Source organism: Caloenas nicobarica, chromosome 25 (genome assembly GCF_036013445.1).
Source record: "Caloenas nicobarica isolate bCalNic1 chromosome 25, bCalNic1.hap1, whole genome shotgun sequence".
NCBI lineage: Eukaryota > Metazoa > Chordata > Aves > Columbiformes > Columbidae > Caloenas > Caloenas nicobarica.
The window spans coordinates 2,146,861-2,171,262 of NC_088269.1; the positions used below are offsets into that span (position 1 = coordinate 2,146,861).

The window sequence follows — 24,402 nt, forward strand, 5'->3', positions numbered from 1 at the left end:
GCTGTAGAGCAACAGTTCAGGTTATCCATAGGCAAATGGACAATGTATGGACAAATCCATAGGTAACATAACAACCATAATTGGCTGACAATACTCGCGGTACCTTTTCAATCACTCCTCTGTAAGATACACGTACAGTGCATGTGTATGTGCACAAGAACATGTTCCAGTTACAAGCTCAGGAGGAAATCTAATACAGGAAAGCAATGCAACATAATAAAGTCAATGCAGGGAAATGTTGTATTTTGAGAAACAAAATTTGCATGTTTTGATTACGTACGGGTGCTTCTGCTGGAGAACAGCCTTTGCTCTGTCCTTTCTCAACAAGAAATCAGTCTGTCCTGTCTCAACAACAAAGGAATTGTTTTCCTCATTTATGGATTTAATCACTAAAGCGGAGGGCTCTAAGCTGTTGCCTGAGTGGAACCTTCTTACTGAGTATCAACATGAAAGCAGTATTTTATCTTCACGTTTTCATGTACAGAAGTACAAATTTAAACATCGTGAGCTCTACTGACATCACCAAATCAGATCAGTGTCCAGTAGGTGAAACACGACATCAGTTTATGGAATAGATATATAAGAGAGGATGTTGTTATTCTTCAGCAATAGTCACATTTTGCCAGATAAGCTGATTAATCCACCTCCACCCATTACCACTTGCAAATAATTTTGTTTGAGCAGTAGGTGTTTTGGTCCTCATCTGCATTCCTGATGAGCGATGCCACTGAGAAGTATTTTCTGCAGTTAAAGAGGAGGTGGAGGATTAGAGAATATTGGGAATTGCCAGAGTACTTCAGAAAGGATCCCTGGTGAAATACTGAACTTTTTAAAAGGCTTAGTACAAGTTTTTCAGACTCTTAGTCCTGTGTCCTTCAGTACTCATGGATACTTCCCTGGCAATAGCGTAAGACTCACAGCAGTTTGCCAGTTGTACAATTTTTGGATCAGAATGAGGTGGTTGTGTTTGGTGGTTCAGGACCAACACTGAGCACTTAATCATGGATTTCCTCACCTGTGTCTGAACACATTAGCTCAGCCAGACAAAAATAGGTTGGAGTTACATCTGCCGGTGCTCAGTGGAACAGTGTGGTTGCACAGGTGGCAGCTCTGAAAAAATTTCTGGAAGGTGTTGGTGACAGTGGCTGAACACGAGCCAACGTGTGCCCAGGTGGCCAAGAGGCCACCAGCATCCTGGCTGGGACCAGCACTGGTGTGGCCAGCAGGCCCAGGGCAGTGACCGTCCTGTGCTGGGCTCTGGGGAGGAAAAACCTCGAATCCTGGGGGCAGTTCTGGGCCCCTCAGCTCAGGGCTCAAAATGGCAGCACCAAAATAACCTCAGGGCTCAAAATGGTGGCCAGAGCGGTGGTGGGATCACCTCATGAAAGCCCTTGAGGTGCTGGAGCGAGTTGAGAGAAGGGAACGGAGCTGGGGAAGGGGCTGGAGCACAAGTGTGATGGGAGCGGCTGAGGGAGCTGGGGGTTCAGCTGGAGAACAGGAGCTGAGGGGAGACCTTCTGACCTCTGAACTGCCTGAAAGGAGCTTGGAGCCAGGGGGGGTCGGGCTCTGCTCCCCAGGAACAAGCGCCAGGACCAGAGGAAACGGCCTCAAGTTGCGCCAGGGGAGGTTGAGGTTGGATCTGGGGAACAATTTCTTCCCCAAAGGGCTGTGGGGCATTGGAACAGGCTGCCCAGCGCAGTGCTGGAGTCACCATCCCTGGAGGGGTTTAGACGAGGTTCTCGGGGACATGGTTTAGTGCTAGATTTAGGTTATGGTTGGACTCTATGATCTTAAGGGTCTCTTCCAACCAGAATTATTCTATGATTCCATAATTTCGCCCAGTGCTGAGAATAACTGACAAAGAAAGAGCAATCCTGCTCGAATTCCCAAAGCCTCAGGAAAGTGAGTGAAACAGGAGCAGAAGAGAAACTTAAAATGGTAAACCGGGCAGATTCAACTGGGAAAACGTCGGTAAACGTGACTGCTCAGATAGCAGCATGAATTCTCTTTTCCTAGTAGAGCCACACATAAACTTCCATTTGAATTCTTACTGATATTTTCCTCTAAACTTAAAACGGTGCACTAACATTACACTTGCAGACTTAAGTCAAAAGCACATAAAAACCTTGCAAGCAAACTGAGAAAGGGTGCAATAATACGAGTGCTTGTATTCTGCCCTCCTGTGTTGTCACTGTTAAATTTATTGTGAGTGCTCCCAGTGATGAAAATAGTGCTTCATGTTGGTACGGTGCCTTGGGGCTCCTGCTTGAGGCTGACTCTGCAGCCGCGTTCCAAGTGTGTTGGTCTGCGCTGTACCTGACCCGCGTGTCTTTTAGGTAAAGACAAGAAGGGGAGTTGCAACCTGTCTCGTGTTGACAGCACCACCTGCCTTTTCCCTGTTGAGGAGAAAGCTGTGGAGTACTACTTTGCTTCTGATGCTAGGTAATATTTCTAAAGTATCTTTTAGCGTATATAAAAATACGCCACTTAAAGCTGAGGCCTTGAACAAGAGATGTGGAGGTTGTGGTTTCTTTATGAATAATAGCACGTTATGTATAAGTGGCCGTTACTTTACAAGCATTAACTAGTTACCCCATGCGGTGCTGAAAGAGATAGAGTTGGATTAGATGAGAGTTTCTGTTAAAGAACTGAACGCTCACTTTGGAATAGTGGTGTTACCCTTCTTGAAGCACATCTGTTGATAAGACTCTAGAGGTAAGTGACAGAAAACCTGAGAGAGTACTCACCTAAATTAACAGGACAGATACTAATTATCAGGAGAATTGTGTTGATTCTCCAGGGACCTCTGCACACATGCAATTCCTTTGTCATCAAAGGTGGTTTATTTTAATCCCAGTGAAGGGAGGAAAGACTCACTTGACAGCAGCCTTCCCAGAGCTTTTGGTTTTCTTTACATGAGGGAAATGAGTACTTCTTCCAGAAATGTAAAAACTGCTGCGGTTGACTTCTGGTCAGAGCATTTTGGAGAGTCTTAGGACACCTGATGTGTTCTGATTTTAGAGAGCTTTTCAGTGACTTGCCCCAGGTCAGAACAAAAGCTACTAAAATCAGGAGCTGATGTATTTCAGTACAGATTGCCTTGTTCAACTAAGGGAGAGTACAAACTAAAACCTTGTCAAAGATCTTAAACCCCACTGGTAATTCCAATATTGACCTTCCTCAAGTAAACTGCAGGCAGGGAAGGTATTCGATAGTATGTAATCCTCGGAATGCTTCGAGGCAGATCTCAAAGTACTTTACCAGGTGGCCAAGCTGTCCCCGTTTTTACAGCTGGGAAAATGAGACGCGGGGAGGGACAATGGCTCATCACTGGAGAAACCAGGAGTGGAATCTGCACCTGTAGTTGAGCGCCCTGTGTGCTTGGACAAATTACTGTGCTCCTGACTCCCGCTCTCTAGCTCCTAATGGTTTGATCACGTTGCTGCACATGCTGCTTTGTCTGAGGAATTCATAGCTTTTTCTTAAAGCAGGCACTGAAGTTAATAATGAGGTAGATGGAAAAAATCCAGGTGTATTGGCAGTGTGGAAATGTACTTTACAGTATTCCTCTTCTTTTAAAAGAAATTCCATTGAAATGAGTAACTTTCTTGAATCTAAAGCTGTATGTTGGACTGTAAATAGGGCTGTAGCCCTCATCTTTCTGTGAAGAATAATGTCTTGTGGCAAATGGTGTGTTCTTTTGTAGTGCTGTCATTGAGCATACCAACAGAGTGATCTTCCTTGAAGATGATGACGTAGCAGCTGTGGTCGATGGCCGTCTTTCCATCCACCGGATTAAACGCACAGCAGGCGACCACCCCGGGCGCGCCGTCCAAACCCTGCAGATGGAACTTCAGCAAATTATGAAGGGTAAAATCTTTTGGATGTCGCCTGTGGAGATGCACAGGTCCTCCCTGGGGTCACAGAGTCAGGATGAAGAAGACCTTTGGAGGTAGTCTGCTCCAGTCCCTGGGTTAGAAGCAGGGTCCAGTAGAACAGAGTGGTAAAGGGCCTTGTTTAGTCAAGCTTGGAGTATCTCCAAGGACAGAAATCCCACAGCCTGGCTGAGCACCCGTTCCAGTGCTTTACTACCCTCAGGGTGAAAATAATTGTCCTTACATCTAATGGGACTTGCCCTCCAGCTGCTGGCACCGTAACGAGGAGAGTTGTGGGGCTGAGGGTTTGGAGTCCTGCTCGGAGGGATCCATTTTATCAAGGCTGATCCCCAGCAGGCTCGTCATTCCAGATCTGAGCCTTCACTGACACGTTCTAGGAACCTGAATCTAGCACTCTTGATGAGCTGGTGTTTTGGCAGAAAAAAGACGTATCAGCTTCATAATCTCTAACTGGTACCTGGCCTGTTAGTGACTCTGGTTCAATCTTTTCCCTGCGTGCACAGGAAAAATGTAACTTACCAGGAGGTAATTTTAAATGTTCTCATTTGTTTTCTCTCTTTCTTTCTTTTATAGGTAACTTCAGCTCATTTATGCAGAAGGAGATTTTTGAACAGCCAGAATCTGTCGTTAATACAATGAGAGGAAGGGTCAACTTCGATGACTACACTGGTAATTGAGATTAAACCACCTTGATTTTTGACAGCTCAGTATCTCACAGTTATTCACAGTAATTATAGAGGAGGAAGCAGGTGATGACATGGGAGAGCAAAACATGCCGGTGTAAGGCGATGTGCACGTCTCACAGGGCGCAATTCCAGAATTACATGCACTGGTGGCAAGATTACTTTTGTGATGTGTTTTTTGAAAAGTGGCTGATGGAGATGGTAACGTGCTGTGTGTTAGCACCCGTAAGCCTGAGAATTTCTGCTGCCTCCTCAGCCTAATTTTTCTGTCTGAATCTTACTTACAGTAAATCTTGGTGGGCTGAAGGATCACATTAAGGAGATTCAGAGGTGTCGTCGCTTAATCCTAATTGCTTGTGGGACAAGTTATCACGCTGGAGTTGCGGTAAGTGGTCCGTCTTGATCTGTGTGCGAACCGTAGCTAGAATTGAACAGCAAGCACAGTATTGCCTGTGTCAAGCAGGTTAAGAATTGATTTAAGGTTAAGATAGAGCAAGGGCGTGCTGGTGAATGGAGACCCTTTTGAAAGCTGCGTACGCCAGACTTTCACCACCAACAGCAATAGGAAGTAAAAGCTGAAGAACCTGAATACTTATGAAAATGTTGCCTGTGACTTCCCTTGATATGGAAGGCTTTAAAAAACAAAACCTGCTCTGTGCTTAAAGACATTTGGCAGGGGAAGAGAATGCAAGAGCAGAATGCAAATGCTGCAGCAAGGTAGGGGCTGCCGTGAGGCAGAAAGGATTCCCTCCTTTGTTAATTACGCAGACGGCGCTGGCACCGGCTTAGAGACATCCCTGTGCCTGTCAGGACGGGGAAGAGGTTTCTCTGTGCACCTCACAGAAGTACTGGCTGTGCCTGGAGCGAATGTGGGATTTTGTTTCGTCAAGACCTGACCTAATCATTGGTTAAAACGCGATGGCCGCATATGAAGGCTTTTCAGATTGTAGCTTGGCAGCCTATAATGTTGCAATTAAAAGTACTCTGCGACTTCCCAGAGGAATCCAGTAGCCTCTCTCAGAAATGCTGCAAAACACAGCCACAGTCACTGATTTACAAGGACCAGAAAAGAAAATTTTTGTTCATCTCAGCTAGCACTGTAAGATAATGTTAACAGTAACCCATTGACTGGCCAAAACAAGTTTCTGGCTTGGCTTGGGTACAGGTGGTGGTTTCTGAGTTCTTCAGTAATACAAGTTATAGTCTGATAGAAGGACAGCCTGTATTACCTAATATATATGTAATATTATATAATAAGTGAGACTTAACATTTAAGAAGAGTCTCCATGTGAGGAAGGAGTTGGCCTCACAGGCTTTTTGTGGTGCCAGAAGCAGGGTTGCTTTTCACAGCGGCAGTTGCGTGACTTGAGTGTGGGTAAACTGAGTAATCAAAATACAATCCAGTGTTAATTTTCACATGGTATTTTGATAGTAATATTTTCCAGTGTGTGGCAACTAGGCGGCTTTTTTTTTTACTCCAAACACTTTTTTTTTTTTTTAAATACGATGTAATATGTAACTTTCTAACATCTCCTGTTACCAGACCCGTCAGGTTCTGGAAGAACTGACTGAATTACCTGTCATGGTTGAACTAGCCAGTGACTTCTTGGACAGAAACACCCCTGTCTTCAGAGATGATGTTTGTTTTTTCATCAGCCAGTCAGGTATGGTCTCGCTTTACCACCCACTCGCTCCCCTCTTTCCTGTCCATGTGAGCTGGGGAGGGAAAAGGCAGCAGGGCCAAATGTTTGCGCCTGCCCGTAGCATTGGATCGCATGTGGTACGCGTGAGAGAAGTTGGCACACACACGCTAGAGATGGGGAAAAAATAGAGCTGTTCTCCTCCCATCCGTCTGCGCGCTGCTGCAGGATTTAGCTGCGTCTTACATATGGTAACAGTAGTTTAGTTTCCTTTCTCTGTGAGGAAATATTCCATCAATCAACAGATGAAAAAAATGCTACTGAGCTCTGGGTAAAGGCAGCTTGATAGTTTCTTTTGAGTAGTTTTAGTTCTCTACTTAAAGCACTCCCAAATACTAATCTACATGGTGGATCGGATAGAAGAAATGAAAATATCACAAGTATCAAAAAATACAACAACCTTGGAATGGAATATGAGATAAAAGACATACTGAAGCATAAAAAAAAAGTTATGTATCTCACACTCAAAATATTTACGAGGACAAGGCAATACGAAACTACATTTTTTTTTCCTCTCAGCTGCATTTACCATTTTAAATTTTCATAACTGATCTTCAGGTCTGATACTAAAACTAGTAGTTATTTTTTCCTCTATAGGTGTAAAATACTCTTTTGGTAGCAATTTTTTCTTCTCCATATCAAATAGTTGAGAATTTCCTCTCTTTGTCGGGGCTCATGTAGACGTTCAGGTTTTCCCTGGGTTTCTGGTATACACGTGCAGATGTTGCTCCATCCCCTTGGAAACTGTCCTGGTCTGACAGGGAACACGCTGAGGACACACTGGGGGTGCATCTGTCCCCTCAAGTGTTGGATGTGCCAAACTAACAAAGATTTTCCTGCACCTTGAGCTTGGTCATCGGGCAAAGAGAGACCTCGCTGTCTACAACTACCTGAAAGGAGGTTGGAGCATGGAGGGAGTTGGTCTCTTCTCCCAAGTAGCAAGTGACAGGACAAGAGGAAATGGCCTCAAGTTGCACCAGGGGAGGTTTAGATCGGATATTAGGAAAGAATTCTTCACGGAAAGGGCTGTCAGGCATTGGAACAGGCTGCCCGGGGCAGTGGTGGAGTCACCATCCCTGGAGGGGTTTAAAAGGCATTTAGATGAGGTTCTGAGGGACATGGGGCAGTGTTAGAGTTGAGTTATGGTTGGACTCGATGATCCTGAGGGTCTCTTCCAACCAAAATGATTCTATGATTCTATTCTATGATTCAATACAAAGCCAATATTGAGCTCAAATAACCTCAGTTCCTCTCACCCGTAAATCTGTGTTTGTAGCTTTAGATTACACCCTACGGGACTTGCTTTAAGTAGCGCTGGATGCAGAGCAGTAATGTGTTGGTGTGCTGACAAAATGAACTGGCCCGGCCCTGGGGCTTTTGTTCTCTACTGTCGCCTTACACGTTCAGGAGCATTCAAAAGAAGGGGGTTGTGTCCTTTTAGGACAAAAGCAAACGGGTAACACTAAATGGAATACACAGTAACTTCTGTTTCTAGTCCCATCTCTGGAGCTCAGCTCACCCAGCACTGCTGGGGTCAGCCGTGCAAGGTTTCCCATCACGTTCATTTAAATCATCTTTTTCTGCTTCTTTATATCTGGACTTTTTGAATCAACGTGTTAAACGAGGTCAAACTTTGAGCAGGGATAATTAGATTTTGACATAACCTCTTTCATAGCAGATTTTGCAAGCTCTGCTGGTGTTGGTGAGCACCATCGGCAAACAGTTCCGTGGGTTTCACTGGCAGGGGAGGTGTGGGGGGCTCAAAAGGCTCCCTGGAGCTGGTGCCATTGCATCCACCGTGCACTTCAGCTGTCCCTAACACATGCTGTCCCCCCACCCTGCCCCAGGTGAATTTTTATTAACCAGGAAAAGGAAGAAAGTTGTTTTGGTTAAAGAAGATACACTTGAACTCCGCCCCCCCTTCTTTTTTTTAGCCATAGCAGAATACTGACTTTTCCTTGCACCAAATACTATTGTTAGGTTTTGTGTTTTCTGAATTTCTTTTTAGCATTAGAACACAGTGTGCTGGGGCTGAAATAGCAACTAACGCCTTTGACTTGCAGACACGTGCAAAGCTCTAGGATCATATTTGGGAAGTTGCTGCGCTGTTCTGTCCGCACTGACAGCAGTAACAACGCTGGGCTCTCCATCCCTGTCTCTGCAGGTGAGACGGCGGATACTTTGATGGGTCTTCGGTACTGCAAAGAGAGAGGAGCCTTAACCGTAGGAATAACTAACACAGTCGGCAGCTCCATATCACGAGAAACAGACTGTGGAGTCCATATCAACGCAGGACCGGAGATCGGGGTTGCCAGTACTAAGGTAAGTCATAAGTTTCTAGTCCTCATTGATGATTATTTTTGTTACCGAAACTCTCCCTGGTGCTGTTGGCTATAGCACACGTCCTCTGTTAAATGCTTTCCGTTCCCTTTTTACTATTGATTTTGCTATTGATTGTGTAGGTAATGACCATGTACCCAGCAACACTCTTTCAAGATGAAATAGGAAATTCGAATACAAGATTATAGAAAGTTTGACAGCATGTAACTGCCCTTACTGGCACTGCTTTGCTAAAGAAAGTGTGATAGTAAAACTAAACTTTCGGCAAATGGGGGAACGGTCTTTTATAGAAAACCAGTATTTGTGTCCTCCTACCAGAATTATTCTGTGGTTGATGCATCTGGCTACATGTGATACAGTATAAAATAACTTGCTTTCCTGCGTTTCATTTTGATGAAGTGCTTCTGCATGGTAAAATCTGCTTTGATTTAGTTATATTTAGAGGTGAGATGATGTCAATCTGTTACATAAATTCAGCCAAAAACCACATTTGAGTTTAATAGTTCATTGGGGAATTTGATCATGGAAAATTCATGAGTCTCTTACAAGAAACTCTTGAGCGAGTTGTTTGTCCCTGGGTTGTTTTCACAAGGCTAGCATTACTGTTTGGAGAAAACTGAAAATGGCATTTTCTCTCTGGTGATGCGGGGAGTTACCAAAGTTGTGTGTATATGAAATACGAACTTGAAAAATTTCTGCCCTAAGATTGTCCAGAATTTCATTTTGAGAACATATTATAAACAACCCAAACATCGTTAGCGTGACTGCGTGGTGCTTTTTACTTGGGTAACCTTCAGCTGCACCCAAACAAAGTAGATCACATTCCATATCAAGCTCTGCCAGTCGGCATCACTGAGGCTTTTCTAGATTCCTTCAGAGCTATTTAAATCTTCTCCAGTGTAGCAAAATGAAAGTTTGCTTGATGATTGTTTAGGAAGGGACAGAAATACTGCAAACCTTAATCTTATTTCTAAGCAACTTCAATCCCAGGCTGGCACCACAGACCATTTCATAACATTTGTCTTACAGGGACTTCAGAGGCCAGACTTTGCAATAGCTGCTTGATACTGTGCCTGAAATGTTTTTGCAAATAGAATTGCCTTAACTTGAGCATGAATTTCACTTGCCTGTGCAGATGATTTTTCTCCAGAGACAGTGACACGAGTCACTATGGTCTTCTAGACAAATATGGAGTTTACCAAGGTGAAGAGTTCAGAATCTGTTCTTAATCCCTTACCTTTTCAGCTGCCTTTGTGTTCCCTGAGCGTGGTCCAAACCGATTTCAGCTCGCTGTGCTGTGGTGATGGCCAGATGTTAGTGGTGGGTTCCCACTGGACATCTCCAGTCAATGGCTCTGTCCATCTTCAGTGTTTTCAGCGTCTACTTGCAGTAAAGAAGAAAATGGGTCTTGTCACAAAATAGGATTTAATAGTTGCCAGGGAATCTTAGAAATATTCCATTTTGCTTGTTGTATCTTAATCCCTTGGAGTATAAGGAGATCGTGCCATCGCACACCTCCATTTGAGATTTGCTCAAATGAGATTTGTCCTGTGAATTTCATCCATCTTTGCTACTTCATTGGATTTAAAGCTGCTGTTTGGTGCTGCGTTAAGAATAAAGTCAACAGCTGGTCTAAGGATTTTACGTAGTAGGTGACAACTGTTTGGTTACTGTTGTAATGACGTGGTTTTGTCTCTCTTCTCCCCTTATTAGGCCTATACCAGCCAGTTTGTCTCTCTGGTGATGTTTGCTCTGATGATGTGCGATGATAGAATTTCTATGCAGGAGCGGCGGAAGGAAATCATGCGCGGCCTAAAGGGACTGCCAGGTGGGAAACCGCTGCATCTGATGTGTCTTATCAAGTGAAACTCAATAGCGAGACAAACTTCAGCGGTGCCTGAACTCTGCTTTTGACAGCCTGAGGGGATCAGATGTGTGCAGTGTGGCTATTAGCAAGTGCTTCTGCACCCACGTTCTCTCTAATGTCTTCACACCACTAAACTGGACTATTAAAAAATACCGACTCCAGTTTTTATGCAAGTCACATCTATCTGTGCGTATGAAGTCTAAACAGCATATAGTTTGAGAGGCACACACACAACTGGAACTCTTCTCTTTCCTTCCAGACTTAATTAAAGAAGTGCTGAGTATGGATGATGAGATCCAGAAGCTGGCCACAGAGCTGTACCACCAGAAGTCTGTTCTCATCATGGGACGTGGCTACCATTATGCCACATGTCTTGAGGGAGCTTTGGTAAGAGTTTTCTTTATTTCAAGCTGGTTCAAACACACTTAGCTAGGACTGCAGGTTTCTGCCCAGGAAACAGCATGTGGCTACAAGTTGTTTTAACAGCAGCCGACAGCTCTGGCGTGTTGGCTGGTACAGGGGGTCAAACAGCTCAAACTCACCATAGCGCTGCTGAGACTTCCACTTAAAGATCTTCAGCTCATGTCACAGCCACAGGCTGCGGGAGGCTGGAAGGGTGTGTTTTCTGCACCCTGCTGGGAATGCTTTGCTGTGACAGACTGCGCACCATAAAAAAAACCCCAGCTCTTTGAACTGTTGGGGTGGCATTTCCAGGAATGCTCAGCATCCAAAACTGAGCGTGTTGCTTTGTAAAACCTGGATATTGCAGGTTTTGACCTTTTGGGAGATTCCTGTTGTAAACGCTGTCACCCACTGGCATGCAAACGCATCCTCTTTGCGTTTGCCTGCCCGGTTCAAGACTGCGATGACAGACGTGTGGGCTGGTGGCAAATCACAAGGCCTGGGGTGGGTTTAGTGTTAGAAGTTTTGTCTTATACTGTTTTCTTCAAAGAAAAACCACTGCTTTAAGAATTTGCTGTAAACAGACCGATGTCCCACACAGGGAAAGATACAGGTCCTACAATGCCCCTCACAACTTGGAAAATGCTTAAAATTAAAATCCAAAGAATAGTGAAAGCCAAGGAGATCTGAGGACTACAAGAAGGAGGTGGTTTTGTTTTGGCATCCACGCAGTGCTGCCTGCACGCAGCTCAGCCCAGGGGCACTACTTCAATCTAGGTTTTCAGGCTGGCCTGGCTACATGTTGGATCTGAGGAGAGCCAGAACATATTTTTACACACAAAGAAAGGGAAGAAGCCACAGAGATGTTTTAAAAAAAAAAAAAAAAATTTGCCCAAAGCTTTATGAATGACTTTTTCCCCATTCAGAAAATTAAAGAAATTACCTACATGCACTCCGAAGGGATACTGGCAGGTGAGCTGAAGCATGGCCCTCTCGCGCTGGTGGACAAACTCATGCCCGTTATCATGATCATCATGAGAGACCACACGTACGCCAAGTGCCAGAATGCGCTCCAGCAGGTCATTGCACGGCAGGTAAGTACCTGGAAAAATTTACAGTGCATCGGAAATGTTGCTTTTAATATAAAAGCAGTTTACAGGGCACCCAAACTATTTGCTTTAGTGCCACTGGCTAAAATGTGAATTTAGTAGATGTTCTGGGCATTTTAAGTGCAAATTTTGCAACAGATTGCAGAAACCTAGTGTGGCTTGTTTGTCTCCTAAAATATGCTACAGGATGCTAAGCCATTTTCTTCTAAGTAAAAAGTTCTTGCCACTGGCGCTCTGAACAGAAGTGAGACAAGACCCTTCCAGACCTGTTTTTGGTCAACATTTCTCTTTGTTGCAGGGGCGACCTGTCGTGATTTGTGATAAGGAAGACATCGAGACAATTAAGAACAATAAAAGAACAATCAAAGTTCCCCATTCGGTGGACTGTCTACAGGGGATCCTGAGCGTTATCCCCCTCCAGCTTCTGGCTTTCCACCTCGCAGTTCTCAGAGGATACGATGTGAGTACCACGTTCCTTCCCTTCTGCACTCGTATTTGCTGTCTGTGGATCTGGAAAAGCCGCGTTGGGTGATGCTGGAAGTCTGGGGGTTGTCTGGATCATTGCTTGAGCTACTGGAAGGATCAGGTTCAATGGCAGACCCAGCAGATGCTTTCGTGAGCAAAACTGGAAGGCAGTATAGCACACCTGGCCGAGTCTTGCGCAGCTTGAGTTGGGACGTGTCTTGTTTCTGGGACGAATGTGTAGCTTCTGGAGGGCTGGCAGGAAGCTGGAAGGAAGGTAACGATCCCCAGAAGGATGTTTGACAGAGTCAGTCTGTGTTCGGTATTTGATCTTAGTACAGACACTGGCCTCGACCTCTTATCACAGTGACCTTGTGTCACGTGAGCACTGTAACCGTGCAGAATATAGGGAATTATTCTTTAGTTCTTGACAGTGGAGTCGTAACAATTGAGGTTTATGGACTTGTTCTTCTACACCGATTATCCTAAATTAACATGAAAATATATTCAGTTGTTTTCAATTTAAATGCAGAACAAACGTTCCACGCATTACAAAGTTATACACAAAGTGTATAAATACTCACAAGCATGTTCTTTCTCCTCCCTCTCTGCAGGTTGATTTTCCAAGAAATCTGGCCAAGTCCGTAACTGTAGAGTGAAAGATCATCTGAATCATAGGGGCAAAGGGGAATTAAATGAAAGACTTTTTTTGGTACCAAAATAACTTGATTTTAAAGACCCCTAGGTAAATCTTATTTTGGTAAATCATTGTTTCTGTATAAGATCACCGTAATTCCATTACATTAGTGATTGTCAAATTGATTCTACATGCTATGTCAATAGTTTTGGGTTTTTTTGAACAATAGGCTTCCATGAAAAGATGTTAAGTGGTTTTCTGTAAAGATTACTGAGTCTTCTAGGTAAGGGGCCCTCCACTTTACTTTTAGATAATGTCATTGTTTCTTATCCAGTGTGGCTCATTCCAATTGTTGATGAGAAACCATTGAATGAATTACCTGTCATGCTCTCAGGCAGTGAAGCAGGATACCAGAATATACAACTGGAACAAGAGCTGTTACTGGCCATGCTTGTGCAGGTATTTTAACAGTGAACAAAACTGTAAACAAGCATTTGGGGTAAATTTCTGCCTCATGTACAAAAGGGAATTCAACTGACCGGTCACAACCTGCTATATTTTAGGCACGTGGTAAGCGTGATAACAAAATAATGTTGCTTCAGAAGGATTTTATCTATGCCAAATACCTAGCAAGTGACAATCTCGTAGAGTTGGTTACTCGCGCTGAGTAACCCCAGCGTATACCTGTAGTTGTGCCCGTGGCGCCAGTGGAACTCGCCTCTCGGAGCGGCCGTGGCCACAGCGCCGGCTCGGCATCGCGGGGAATACCAGCAGTGCTCAGTTTGTGCTCCTGCTTTGTTGCTGTTGTTTAGGTTTTTTAAACAAGCCGAGGTCTTCCTGTGTTGAGGATCTTTTCCCTTTGAACCGAGCACTGGCGCACTATAAACACGTCCTAAGGAACCAGCTTCACTTACTGGTCTGAACGTGTCACAGAAAGTTCGTCCTTGTGTCCCTTGGGCAGAGGCGGCACCGCTGCCGCGCTGAGGCTGCGTTGCCGGGGTCCCTCGCTCAAAGTGCAGGTGCTGCTTGATTTAGGATCAGTTCGTATGTGACTTGTGTCAAATTCAGCTGGTTTAAAACCGGAGGGGATAAAAAAGGCTCGATAGACATGACAGAAACATTGGTAATAGTTTTATAACAAGCTTGCAGAGAATCAGAAATTACACAGAAAATATGCCCTCAAGATGTAACACTGGCTTTTTCAAAGTCATTAAAGGGCAGTTAGCAATGTATTTCCTAATGCAAAGAGGTGAATTTCCTATCAGCCTGATGGGTTTTGAATTAGCTTTACACATGTACCATAAAAATAAAAAAACCGCTACAAGGCATAAAGCAATGCTCGCCAGGTGCTGGTGAACATTCCAGGTCGTTTGCTGTCCCCTAAGAGCTGCGCTGACAACTGCGGCGCTGGGGCCTGTCCCCTGCCCTTTGGGGCCAGTTCTGCGGAGCAGCCGTGGCCCCGGCGGCTCCTGAGGCTGCTCAGACCCCGGGCGTTCCAAAGACTCTGTAGCAATTCCATTTGATATAAACCACAGTAACTATTCAGCTTCAGCTCGGTGTCAGCTCAAAGCTTATTTTTATTATGAGAATGAAATGCTGTGTGCCTGGGAACAGCTTCTCCAAACCAATATGTGTACGTTTATTAATACATTGCATTCAGACCATTAATTTATGAACATGCTGTGCTGCCAGTGCCTAAGAACAAAGCAGCCAATACTGCATTTTATTTGTACAGCATTTGCTTATGAGGCACTGACTCCTGACAGTTCTGTGTCTTTGCCTAAACATGACCAGTAGCTTTCCCTGCTTCATTTGAAGGCAATACTTGTCCTTAAGGAAAACACGACGCGTGTTCAGTGCTGACAATTTGAAGAAGGTTCCTCCTCCTCTCAGCTTGCTTAAGAGAAGGGAAACTGTGCAAACCTTTCACGTGGAGGAACAGAACCTGGGCAGGGTTCCCCCTGCACCTCCAGCACATGGACACAAGGATTTGCAGGATCACATCCTGCGTTCTCGTTAGCGTGGGATCTCGTGTGAAAGAACCCTGCGAGAGAATTATTTTAAGGTCTTTTTCTCCTGTTCCACTCAGAAGAAAAGCAGCAAGCATTACTTTTATCTGGTCTTGTACAGGTGATTGGCCGCTAGCTTAGCGAGTCTCCTAAAGCAGGATGGGAGACATCCCTGTCACAATACAAGTTGTTCTTCAGCCAAACTTCGATAATGCAGGCTGTTAAATATTTATGAAAGTTGTATACAAAGAGGACCAAAGAACAGGAGCCTGAGTTAGAAATGTAAGCCGCACACTCTCATGTTGGGTGTAACTGTAGAGATATTGCTGAGCTATTTGGTTTTATGCTGTCATAGACAAATCCTTATTTTTTTGTAATTTAAGGCATTAAAACTCATGGCAGATTCTTGACTGTCAGAAGCCGAGGTAGTGCTCACCCCCCATTCTGCAAGTTGCCAGCAAACTGCCTGCCGTGTCTAAAGCTCTGCCTGCCAAACCAGAGGTTTAGCTGCTCACAACTGGGCTGAGGGATGTTGTAATGCTCAATATCAAAGAATGCTGTGGAGCACACTTGCTATGAAGAATTTATCTGATGAGCATGGTAGGGAATCCGTTAAGCATCTCGTCGTTAATTGCCATGCCTGTGTGAAGTGAGAATGTATAAAGGACTCTCCTTAGCTTTCCTTACCTCATTTTTGTCTAGATGTGTTGCATTTTGATGGACAGATGATGTTTCTCTTTTCCTTAGAAAACCTTTAGAATGTCTTGTGATATTTATTAACAGCCAGTCTTCTGCTCTCCAAGATGAATGTTTTGCTTACTGAGCCAGTAAAAATCCCTCCTTCTTAATTGAGGTGTTTAAAAATTCAGTAGCCCTGTCACTAAAATTCAGCCACAGGTAAATACAGATAAAGGCCTTTGCCATTTAGAATAGCAGCTGCCTATAACTGCGTGCTTCTGCCAGCATTTATTTTGATTTAAGTGACTGTTTTCCTCATCTGTGTCTACAGAGGCTTAAAGGGAAGCACATGCCAATAGGTCTTAGGGATAAAAGCCAGAGAACTTCAGGCTCAGCACGTTTCTGCCCAACAGATCTCAGACTGATTCCACACCACGAGTAAGGTTATAATGGGAAATGAAGTTGTACATGGAATTTACTTCTGTCAGAAAGGGCTTCCTCCCATAGGGCTCTACTGAAGGCCACAGGCAGTTCTCTCCTGAACAAATCCCATCGGTAAGTCACGTCTGCCTCCATATTCTCACCAAGAGCCCAAACCAGCGTTTGGGTTGCTGTGTCCTCGTCAGGCGCAACAATGGCCTGGTGAACGCCATCTCCTTTTTGGCGCTGTCTTACCCAAAGGTGGTTCTGCACCAGGAACACGGGGACGCCTTTCTAGCCAGAAAGCTGCCTTGACAGCCTGTTTGTGAAATCTCAACCCCTTTGTACGGAAAGAGCTGAAAAGTTCACGCAGACCATTCCCGAGCCAAGTGGGAAGGAGCTCATGCATGTGACACAACACTCAGGAGCCTTAAGCCTAGCCTAGACGCACTAGATTTGGTTAAGCTGCAGATTGAAACATCTAAAGGTGTAAGAAAGACCAACACATTAGTGCAAAACAAGGCTGCTTTCCTCTCCAGCTGCCACGAGCAGCGTTTGACACCACGAGCAGGAGCCTGGCGGCAGCGCAGCACAGGGAGAGTTCAGTGTTTAGCTGTGGCGAATTTTAGATCCTACGTGAATGTACCAAACTTGCCTCAAAGCATGGAGTCCCTCCTCATCAGAAACAGGAAGAAGAAACAAAGTCTTTGGTTCGAATAAAAGGAAAGAAAACTATTTGCCTTCAATTCAGTTTACGTAAATAGACATTTGAAGTGGCAAATACCACCCTTCCTTCCCTTCTAGGTCTATTTGCCTCTGCTTGTACATATCCAGCTGGCTTGGTTTGTGGGGACCAGTCTGTATCTTGTTTCCTGTTGTGTGCTGTACGCAGAAGATGTCTTACTTTTGTCTGTAGTGTTTTATAATTTGGGTTTTGTCTTTTTGCTTACTTTTTTGTATCTCACCCTTTGAATAAAATCAAGTGCCCTACGTAAAACAAATGGAATTACTGGTCTTTAGTTAAATGTATTTAGGAATAGGTAACCCCTGTGAAACTGAAGGGTAGCGTGTACAAAGCAGAAAAACGTGGGGCTTAACTCACCTCTCTCCGGAGGCTTTTTGTCATGTCTGAGATAGAATATACTTCAGCTGCCCTTTCCTAACTGTGATTTTGCCACTAAACAAGAAGAAAGCCCATAAAATACCCCCTAAGGCAGAACAGTCGCTGTTACCTTTTGTACCTGAATTCTCATTTCTATCACCAAGTGAGACAAAATCACAGTCAGCACAGCCCAAACATGACCCACGCTTAGTGAATATTCCTCATGGTTTCTTTTTCAAGGAAGAAACCTGTCTGGGTGCTGTGCAGACAGGCTGCTTTGCAAGCCTGGCAGCTCAGGACTAAGACACAGATGCTGAGACGGAACAATTAAGTGCACATTCTTGTAAGAGAACAGCTGGGGGCTTAGAGGGTCATGTCTAAAAAATGCCTGGGTAACTTTGTAAGTGAAACCCACAATGACAAAAGACTGTCTGAAATTCCAGCCCTCCTCCGGTTTGAGCCATTCATGGATTCATTTCCTCAGGGACTTTCACCTCCCCAGGAGAAGGACATCAAATGAATTTCCTAGATGACATGAGCAGTTTGGACTTGCTCTTCTCGCAAATACCTTTCCTGTATAAGTATTAAAAGGTCACAATGCCACTTTTTTTAAGGCTTATTCCCTTGAAACAATGCACATTTGTCCTTAGTATTGCAATAAAAGTTGGCACCTATGCAGATGTTGGGAGCAAGACTGTCCACTTCTGTGTGTGCTGATCTGCAAAATTAGTTCTAGCTTGTATTAGAGTCAGAAAGAAAAATGGGTCAAACCAGCTCAAAGGTTTAGGCTTTCCCTGTCACAGCTGCAGCTCACATCTGCTCAGGAGCAGGGAAAACGGCAGCAGCTCAGCTGGGGAAGCTGCTGCGTGCGGAACCTCCCGCGGGGTCTCCGGCTGCGCAGCGCTCAGTCTCGCGTCCCGCGCAGGATCAGACATTTCTCAGGCCGCGAAGCAGAGAGGGGAGAGTCTCATCGTCATGGGGCTGTCACCGGGAGGGGGCAGGGGACCCCTTTTAATACGTTCCAAGGACTATGCTCTGAAGAGCAGGGGAGCTGTATCCTCACGGGTAACTGTGGGACACTGCCAGGGGTCACATCTCCCTCTGGGCCATCTAAGCACACACGCTATACGGCACATTTAACTTCAGCTAATAAAAAGAGCAGTGAGAAGACAAATGCGAAGGGACACATCCAGGGTCCTTAGCAAGTCGGATATGAGCTCTGGGTGCAAGAAAGCCATTGCCTTAAATCCTGGTGCAACTAAAAGCAGTTAAGACAAGGGGCAAAGGACCTGCAGGGCCTTTGCACAGAAACTCTTCAATCCCACATACAGTTGGTCTCATACAATATGACATTTGAAGATTAATACGCTCCCGGAAGCTGAGATTTACAGAAGGGCATTTGAGTTGAATAAATTACAGGAGATTCCCTGCTCCAAAGCACTCCCAGGCCCGTGGAGAGCAACCGGCTTCCTGACATTCACCCTTTAGACACTTCCACAGCACGTCAGCCTTCAGCGCAGCTTCAGTGCTGAGCCTCAAGCTGCTGACTGTACCCATTGATGCGAGGTTCTTTAATTTACCCATATTTGCCTTTTCTGCTCTGAAGCAGCACTCACCCGTGCTTGCAAGAGCACTGTGCACAGCCAGGACTCTGGGAATAGTGTTTATCCAGCACGGTATTTGCCTGTTTTCCCCGGTGAACTCTTTTTCACCACTGCAGGGCATACCTGCAGCCCCTTACAGCAGCCGCTTGCACAGAAAGCACCCATGTGGCACCTGGGATTAGAGAAATGCCACCTGTCCCTGCAAAACAGGTCCTTTCTCAGGTCACTGTCAGATGCTCAATGGGGAAGGCACAGTCCATAGGGCATGCTAGAGGGACTTCTTGTTCCAGACCCCTTTTGGACACAAGTTTGGAAAGAGAACTGCAACGTTTTTGCCAGACAAACAGAGAGGGGATGTTTTGCCTGTAAATTAACTCCCAGTTACCAGGCTGCTATTGCACAGAAACCCGGAGCAGTGGAGCCGTTCTTACACATCGGCCCGATCGGCTGCTGTGAGAAAAGCGACCGCTCCTTGCACCCCCTCAGAAAGCGGTGAAAGCTTTTTCTATTTCTTCCCCCCGCCAAGAAAGCGGACAGCCGCTCTCCTTGCGGTGGTGTGGAGATGATACACAAAGGGAATGACCCACCCCCGCTTTGTGCGGAGACCGGAATGCTCAGGGCAGCGCTGCCCAGCTGCACCGACCCGCTGAGCTGCTGGGTCCTGAGCTCCTGCTGGTCTCAGCGGCAGCACCCGCGGTGCCGCAGCAGCACCCTTGGCCTTCAGAGCATTAGTGAGGAGGATTTAGGGGTGCTGGCTTTAGTGACAGCTGATGGGCCTTCCTGGGAAACATTAAAAAAGACTGTATGAAGACAGCAATTCATCCCAGTGGAGCATCTTGGCCAGTTCCACTGTTGAGTGGTTGCCTTTCTCGTTGCCCACACACCCTCTTTGCTGGGCCGCTCTTCCAGCATCTGTCTTGCCACATTTCCAGCTCCTATAGCTTGGAAGATGCAACAAGCAACACGCTGCAAGAGCTCGGCTCCACCTCCCGTCTCTGCTACAACAACTCCCTGTGCGATCTCTGCCCACGCTGCCCCTGGGGCCACCACAACCTGCCCTTCGGAGGAGTCGCAGCAGCCCAGGAGCCCGTGTCGCTCTGCGGATCAGGCAGGAAAGCATCGCTGGCCTTTCCCAAAGCAGCAAGAAGGAAAATTCTTAGGTACTGCTTTAGTGGCACAGGCAAACACAGAGAGATTGCAGAGCCGGTGAGATGGTTCACCAGAGGGACAGCCCGCGCTCACACCTGGACAATCCGTCTTCTTCAGCTCCAGCTCAGGCATAAAAGCAGAGTTTCTGAGTTACTGCAAGCCTGACCTAAGAGCTGCCCTGTGTACTTAAAAAGAGGCTATTCCTGACCCGTTTCCATGCATTTATCAACCAGTTGGAATACATTGCAGGCATTTGAAAAAACAAAGAAGAAAAAAGTGAGCTGACTTGCCAAGATGGTCCATTCAGTGTTGAAGAGGTTACCCAGCCTAAGAGAAAAATCAGACCCACAAATCAGACGTGACGGGACTCCTTCCCCCCTCCTCAGTCTCATTCTTTATTGTTTAGGTCAAATAAAATATGTTCCCATGGTCCTTACAAATTCCTATGGAAACAAGTTTAAACAAACAAGCCGCTCGCCTGTGTCTGGACAGCGAGCAGCAGCATTAACACAGGATCCGAAGAGCGGTGGTGAGCCCAGACACGCTGGAGACGCTCACAGTCGCACCGCAGCTCAGAGCTCCGAGCCAGTTAGGCTCCCACGGGCTCCCGTGCATCAGGAGACGCATTCGGACCATGTGCAGAATGGGTGGCAGCACGGCGGGCCCGGCCAGCTCATTCTGAGACATTTTTCAGCAGAAAAACCACCCTGGACAGGCAAATCCCACAGCTCAGCTGTACTGAAGTGACACTGCAGCTCCTGCTAAGGGGAGCAATCGGCAAACCTGCACGGGATGCAGCTAAAGCCTCTCTGCTCCTCTCAGCCCTGGAGGGGTTTAAAAGGCGTTTAGATGAGGTTCTTAGGTTTAGTGCTAGAGTTGGGTTATGGTTGGACTCGATGATCCTGAGGGTCTCTTCCAACTGAAACAATTCTATGATTTCCGTCTCTGCCCTTTTATCCTGCACTAGGTGGGGGTGCGTGCCTGGGGGATGCGCAGGAGCTGGCAGCAGATGTGCCCGCTCTGCCCCGACAGATCTCTGCACCCCAGCGCCGCAGGGCTTTGGACGCTGACGGCATCTCCAGCAGCCTCCCTGCTTCGGTGGCACCACAAAGTCATTGCCAGGAAAGAGATGCCGCCTCTCCTCCCCTCCGATGCCCGTGGGCACTTGAACAAGCCTTCCTCAAGCTCACAAGCGGGTGCTTTCTAGCACCCCACAATGGGTGAGACACTGCCTGCCTGCACAGGATGACTCACGTTGCGCTGGCAAACCCCAGTGATGTGCCTGAAGTTCGTTTCATAATCAAAGCTGCTCTTCAGGCCTCTCAGCGTCTGGCACACCCGTGCTGGGAAAATACAGCTTGGGCTGCAAAACCTCCTCTGCAGCATGAGACCAGCGCAAGAGCATCACCAGAACAGACAGAACGGCCCTGCGGTCACCGCCTGGACAGCTCTGCTCTCGACCGTGGCAGGGACTCACATTCCTTCTCGCATTTTTTGCAGCATCTCCTATCATCAGGAAGACACACTTTTCCAAGCCCAGCCAGAAACACTGCTGAAAATTAAAATTCTCTTCTATCCAAACAGCCCCGACTGGTCCGCCTGGGGAAAACTCACGACACACGTCCCATGCCAAGACAGGTTGATGATCAGAGGGTCACCCTCCTGGTAACGCAACATCAAGCCTGTGCTTCCAGCCATCGCTGGGGGGAATTCAGTGTTGCACAAAGCTGGGAGTTACACGTATAGGAAACGCTCCCGCAGAACCATACTGTGAGGAGTCACAGGTTTCTGTGCGGGTGTGTGTTACACCCCTCGCTGATTGTGTTGCTAGAGGAGAGCAGCAGTTCTCATCCCCCTCCTCTCCACAGGTCTGACCTGAGTCTACAGAACAGCCATTTCGTGTCCCTGAGCATCACTGGCAGGCGCCTTCAGGAAGGGCTCACGACAGGGCTTAAAATGTGGGAGGAATTAATTGCCCTGAGGACTGTCCTGCAGGACCCCAGCCAAGTAAGGCAGGGGGCAAGCGCCGACATGAGCTGACGCAGAAAGGCACCCGCCTGCGAGTGGAGCAGCTGCTGCTCAGAAGGGATTTTTACTGCGGGGCTGTATGGACGCAGGAGTTGGGGTTGGATCAGCAGGGGCTGAAGCCACCTGCATGCCACTTTGTGCAGCGCGAGGTGTCACTGAAAGGCAGCCGCGGCTCCTTGGGGAGCAGACGAGACAAAGTGAGAGCTCAAACCTGCTCCTAAACCTGTTGCAGCTCACAATCCGTCACACCTCTCTAGAAAGCGTGCAGGATCTCAACACTTCACCCCTCCCGTCTATGTTACCATGTGTCTAAGTGGCATCATGGCAAATGCCCACACGGAAAAGCAATAAAGCAAGTCATTTATTTGTAGCTGTCTTGAATTTAGTGTGACCAGCTGGTTTGTAGCAGGCCAGCAGCCAGAGGGCTGTGGATAACCGGAGCTGCACTGGTCACAGCTCCGAGAAAAACTGCTCCAGTAGATGTGGGTGGTTGCTATTAGCATAGGAAAAAAGAGAACTGCAGTGAGACCTGGGCTTTAACACCATGGAAACATCAGCTCAGAGACACTTTTCTCATCAGTAGGAACATTCAGTTGGGAGAAGGGCTCACCAGCCTGGGGATGCTGTGGTCTTTGGCATTTTCTGCTTGTTTCATTGACTTTGGAAAGCACTCTATAAAGTTCTATTCCAAAGGAAAATATCTGCCATTATTCTATGGCTGGAAAAAAACATAGAGGAAGAACTACAGCTGCTCCTAAGACCATGTAGGCTGGGTGGATGCTGCTTCCCAGGATGGACACAGGTAGAAAAGCCCCAAGTGAGGGATGAGTCCCTGAATGAGTCCGGGAGTTCCTGCCCCCAACTCTTGGTACCTTCAGAGCCGCCGCTTTGCCAGACGCCCCGTGCAAGGTTGTTTCACAAACACCAGACCCGTTTCAGTGCTGGACTCGCAGCAAATGACCCGATTTCCAGCCTGCCCTGCAGTGTTTCAACAGTGACCGTATCTCAGTGTCCCAAAAGTACAATCTCTGATTCACAAACACCCGGCTTCCCCCCATAGGGCTGCACAGCTATTTGCAAACTCCCACCGCGGTCCCAAAGGTGCAGAGGAGGTGGCGTTAACCTCACAAATAGGCAAGAAAGAGAAGCGGAGATAGACTACATCACAGGCCCCTTGAGAGCAAGGATTAACCGGCCCATCATGCCGAGTCTTTCCTGTAGTATCTCACTCACAGTGAGTAATCCCGCCGAGTCTGGATTGTTATGTGGCAGACACAAAGTCCTCCTTTGTCTAAGGCCAGAATTAACACCACAGAAAGCAGATACCCTTATCTCCAGGGTTTTTCAAACCCCACGCTGCTTTTCCTGCGGCAGACAGGGCTGAGCCCCGGCTGCCCTGGCGGAGCCCCCGTTCCCGGTGTCGGCGCAGGGCTGCACCCCCCGCTCCACGGGCTGTTCTCTGTTCTCTTCACGGCTGCCTCTGCTTTTTGCAGGTGGACCGCATCACCGCCATCAGAGACTGATGCCATCGCCGCTTCGTGAGCAACTCGCCTCTGGCGCTGCGATCCGAGAGCTTCAAGGAGCAGGAGCGAGGGGGGTGAGCTGCCAGCAGCCAGAACCACGTCCCCGTGCTGCCACCTTCCCTGCCCGCAATGAGCGCCGCTCCGCTCCTGTCTGCACAGGCTGGCAGCCCTACATTTGAGCGGTTTGCACTAAGACATAAAATCCCCCCTTCCCGGAGAAGTCGTAGATTACTTGCTGGTTGCATTTTGCACTGCAGTTCTTGCCTCGTTTTTAGGTTTTTAACAATAAAAGCCACCAAAGACGTCTTGATTTTTAAAGCAGAGCATTCTGCTTTGGAGATGCCAGTTTGTCTTTTCTTGAATGGTTTCTTCCCGTCTTGGCTTCTGCAGCCCAAGAAACGAAGCCAAGTTCATTACTCCCCCCATTCCCTTTTCTTTCCCTGTTCAGTCACGGTTTTGATGGCTGATGTCTGTGTTGCTTTGACTTGAATTTCTGGCCTGCATGGTGAGGATGTGTTTTCTTACATAGACAGCACGTGACAGCTGGACCTTTAGTCCTTGTGATGTGTTTGTCACAAAACCCTGGCTGGACAGCCCTGCATCTCACTTTGTGTGTTTAACACACCAGACCCATGCAAACAAGAACAGCTAGCCAAAAAAAAAAACCACCACAAAAACCCCCCCAACCTGCTGAAATGCCTATGGCAAGCTCCTGGGAGTGGAGAAAAACCGCCACCTTCCATATGATTAGATTAGAAAACTACAAAAACAGTACAAGAGGCAGGGGAAGGGT

At 46.7% G+C, this 24,402-nt stretch overlaps 1 protein-coding gene across 2 annotated transcripts in view; it reads left to right on the forward strand.

Annotated features, from left to right (window-relative positions):
* GFPT1 (glutamine--fructose-6-phosphate transaminase 1) overlaps positions 1-23,906 on the forward strand; it is a 45,727-nt gene extending 21,821 nt beyond the window's left edge. Inside the window, exons 9-19 of one of the 2 annotated variants that reach the window (XM_065651603.1) lie at positions 2,337-2,442; positions 3,707-3,870; positions 4,470-4,565; positions 4,867-4,964; positions 6,123-6,243; positions 8,444-8,601; positions 10,333-10,447; positions 10,746-10,873; positions 11,815-11,982; positions 12,296-12,457; positions 23,580-23,906. In XM_065651603.1, the coding sequence (XP_065507675.1) occupies positions 2,337-2,442; positions 3,707-3,870; positions 4,470-4,565; positions 4,867-4,964; positions 6,123-6,243; positions 8,444-8,601; positions 10,333-10,447; positions 10,746-10,873; positions 11,815-11,982; positions 12,296-12,457; positions 23,580-23,609 (1,346 nt within the window). In that variant the 3' untranslated portion in view covers positions 23,610-23,906. Of the gene's footprint in view, positions 1-2,336; positions 2,443-3,706; positions 3,871-4,469; positions 4,566-4,866; positions 4,965-6,122; positions 6,244-8,443; positions 8,602-10,332; positions 10,448-10,745; positions 10,874-11,814; positions 11,983-12,295; positions 12,458-13,073; positions 17,277-23,579 lie in introns of those variants that run through there. The other variant, XM_065651602.1, reaches the window with a different exon arrangement.
* The last annotated feature ends 496 nt before the right edge of the window (positions 23,907-24,402 follow it).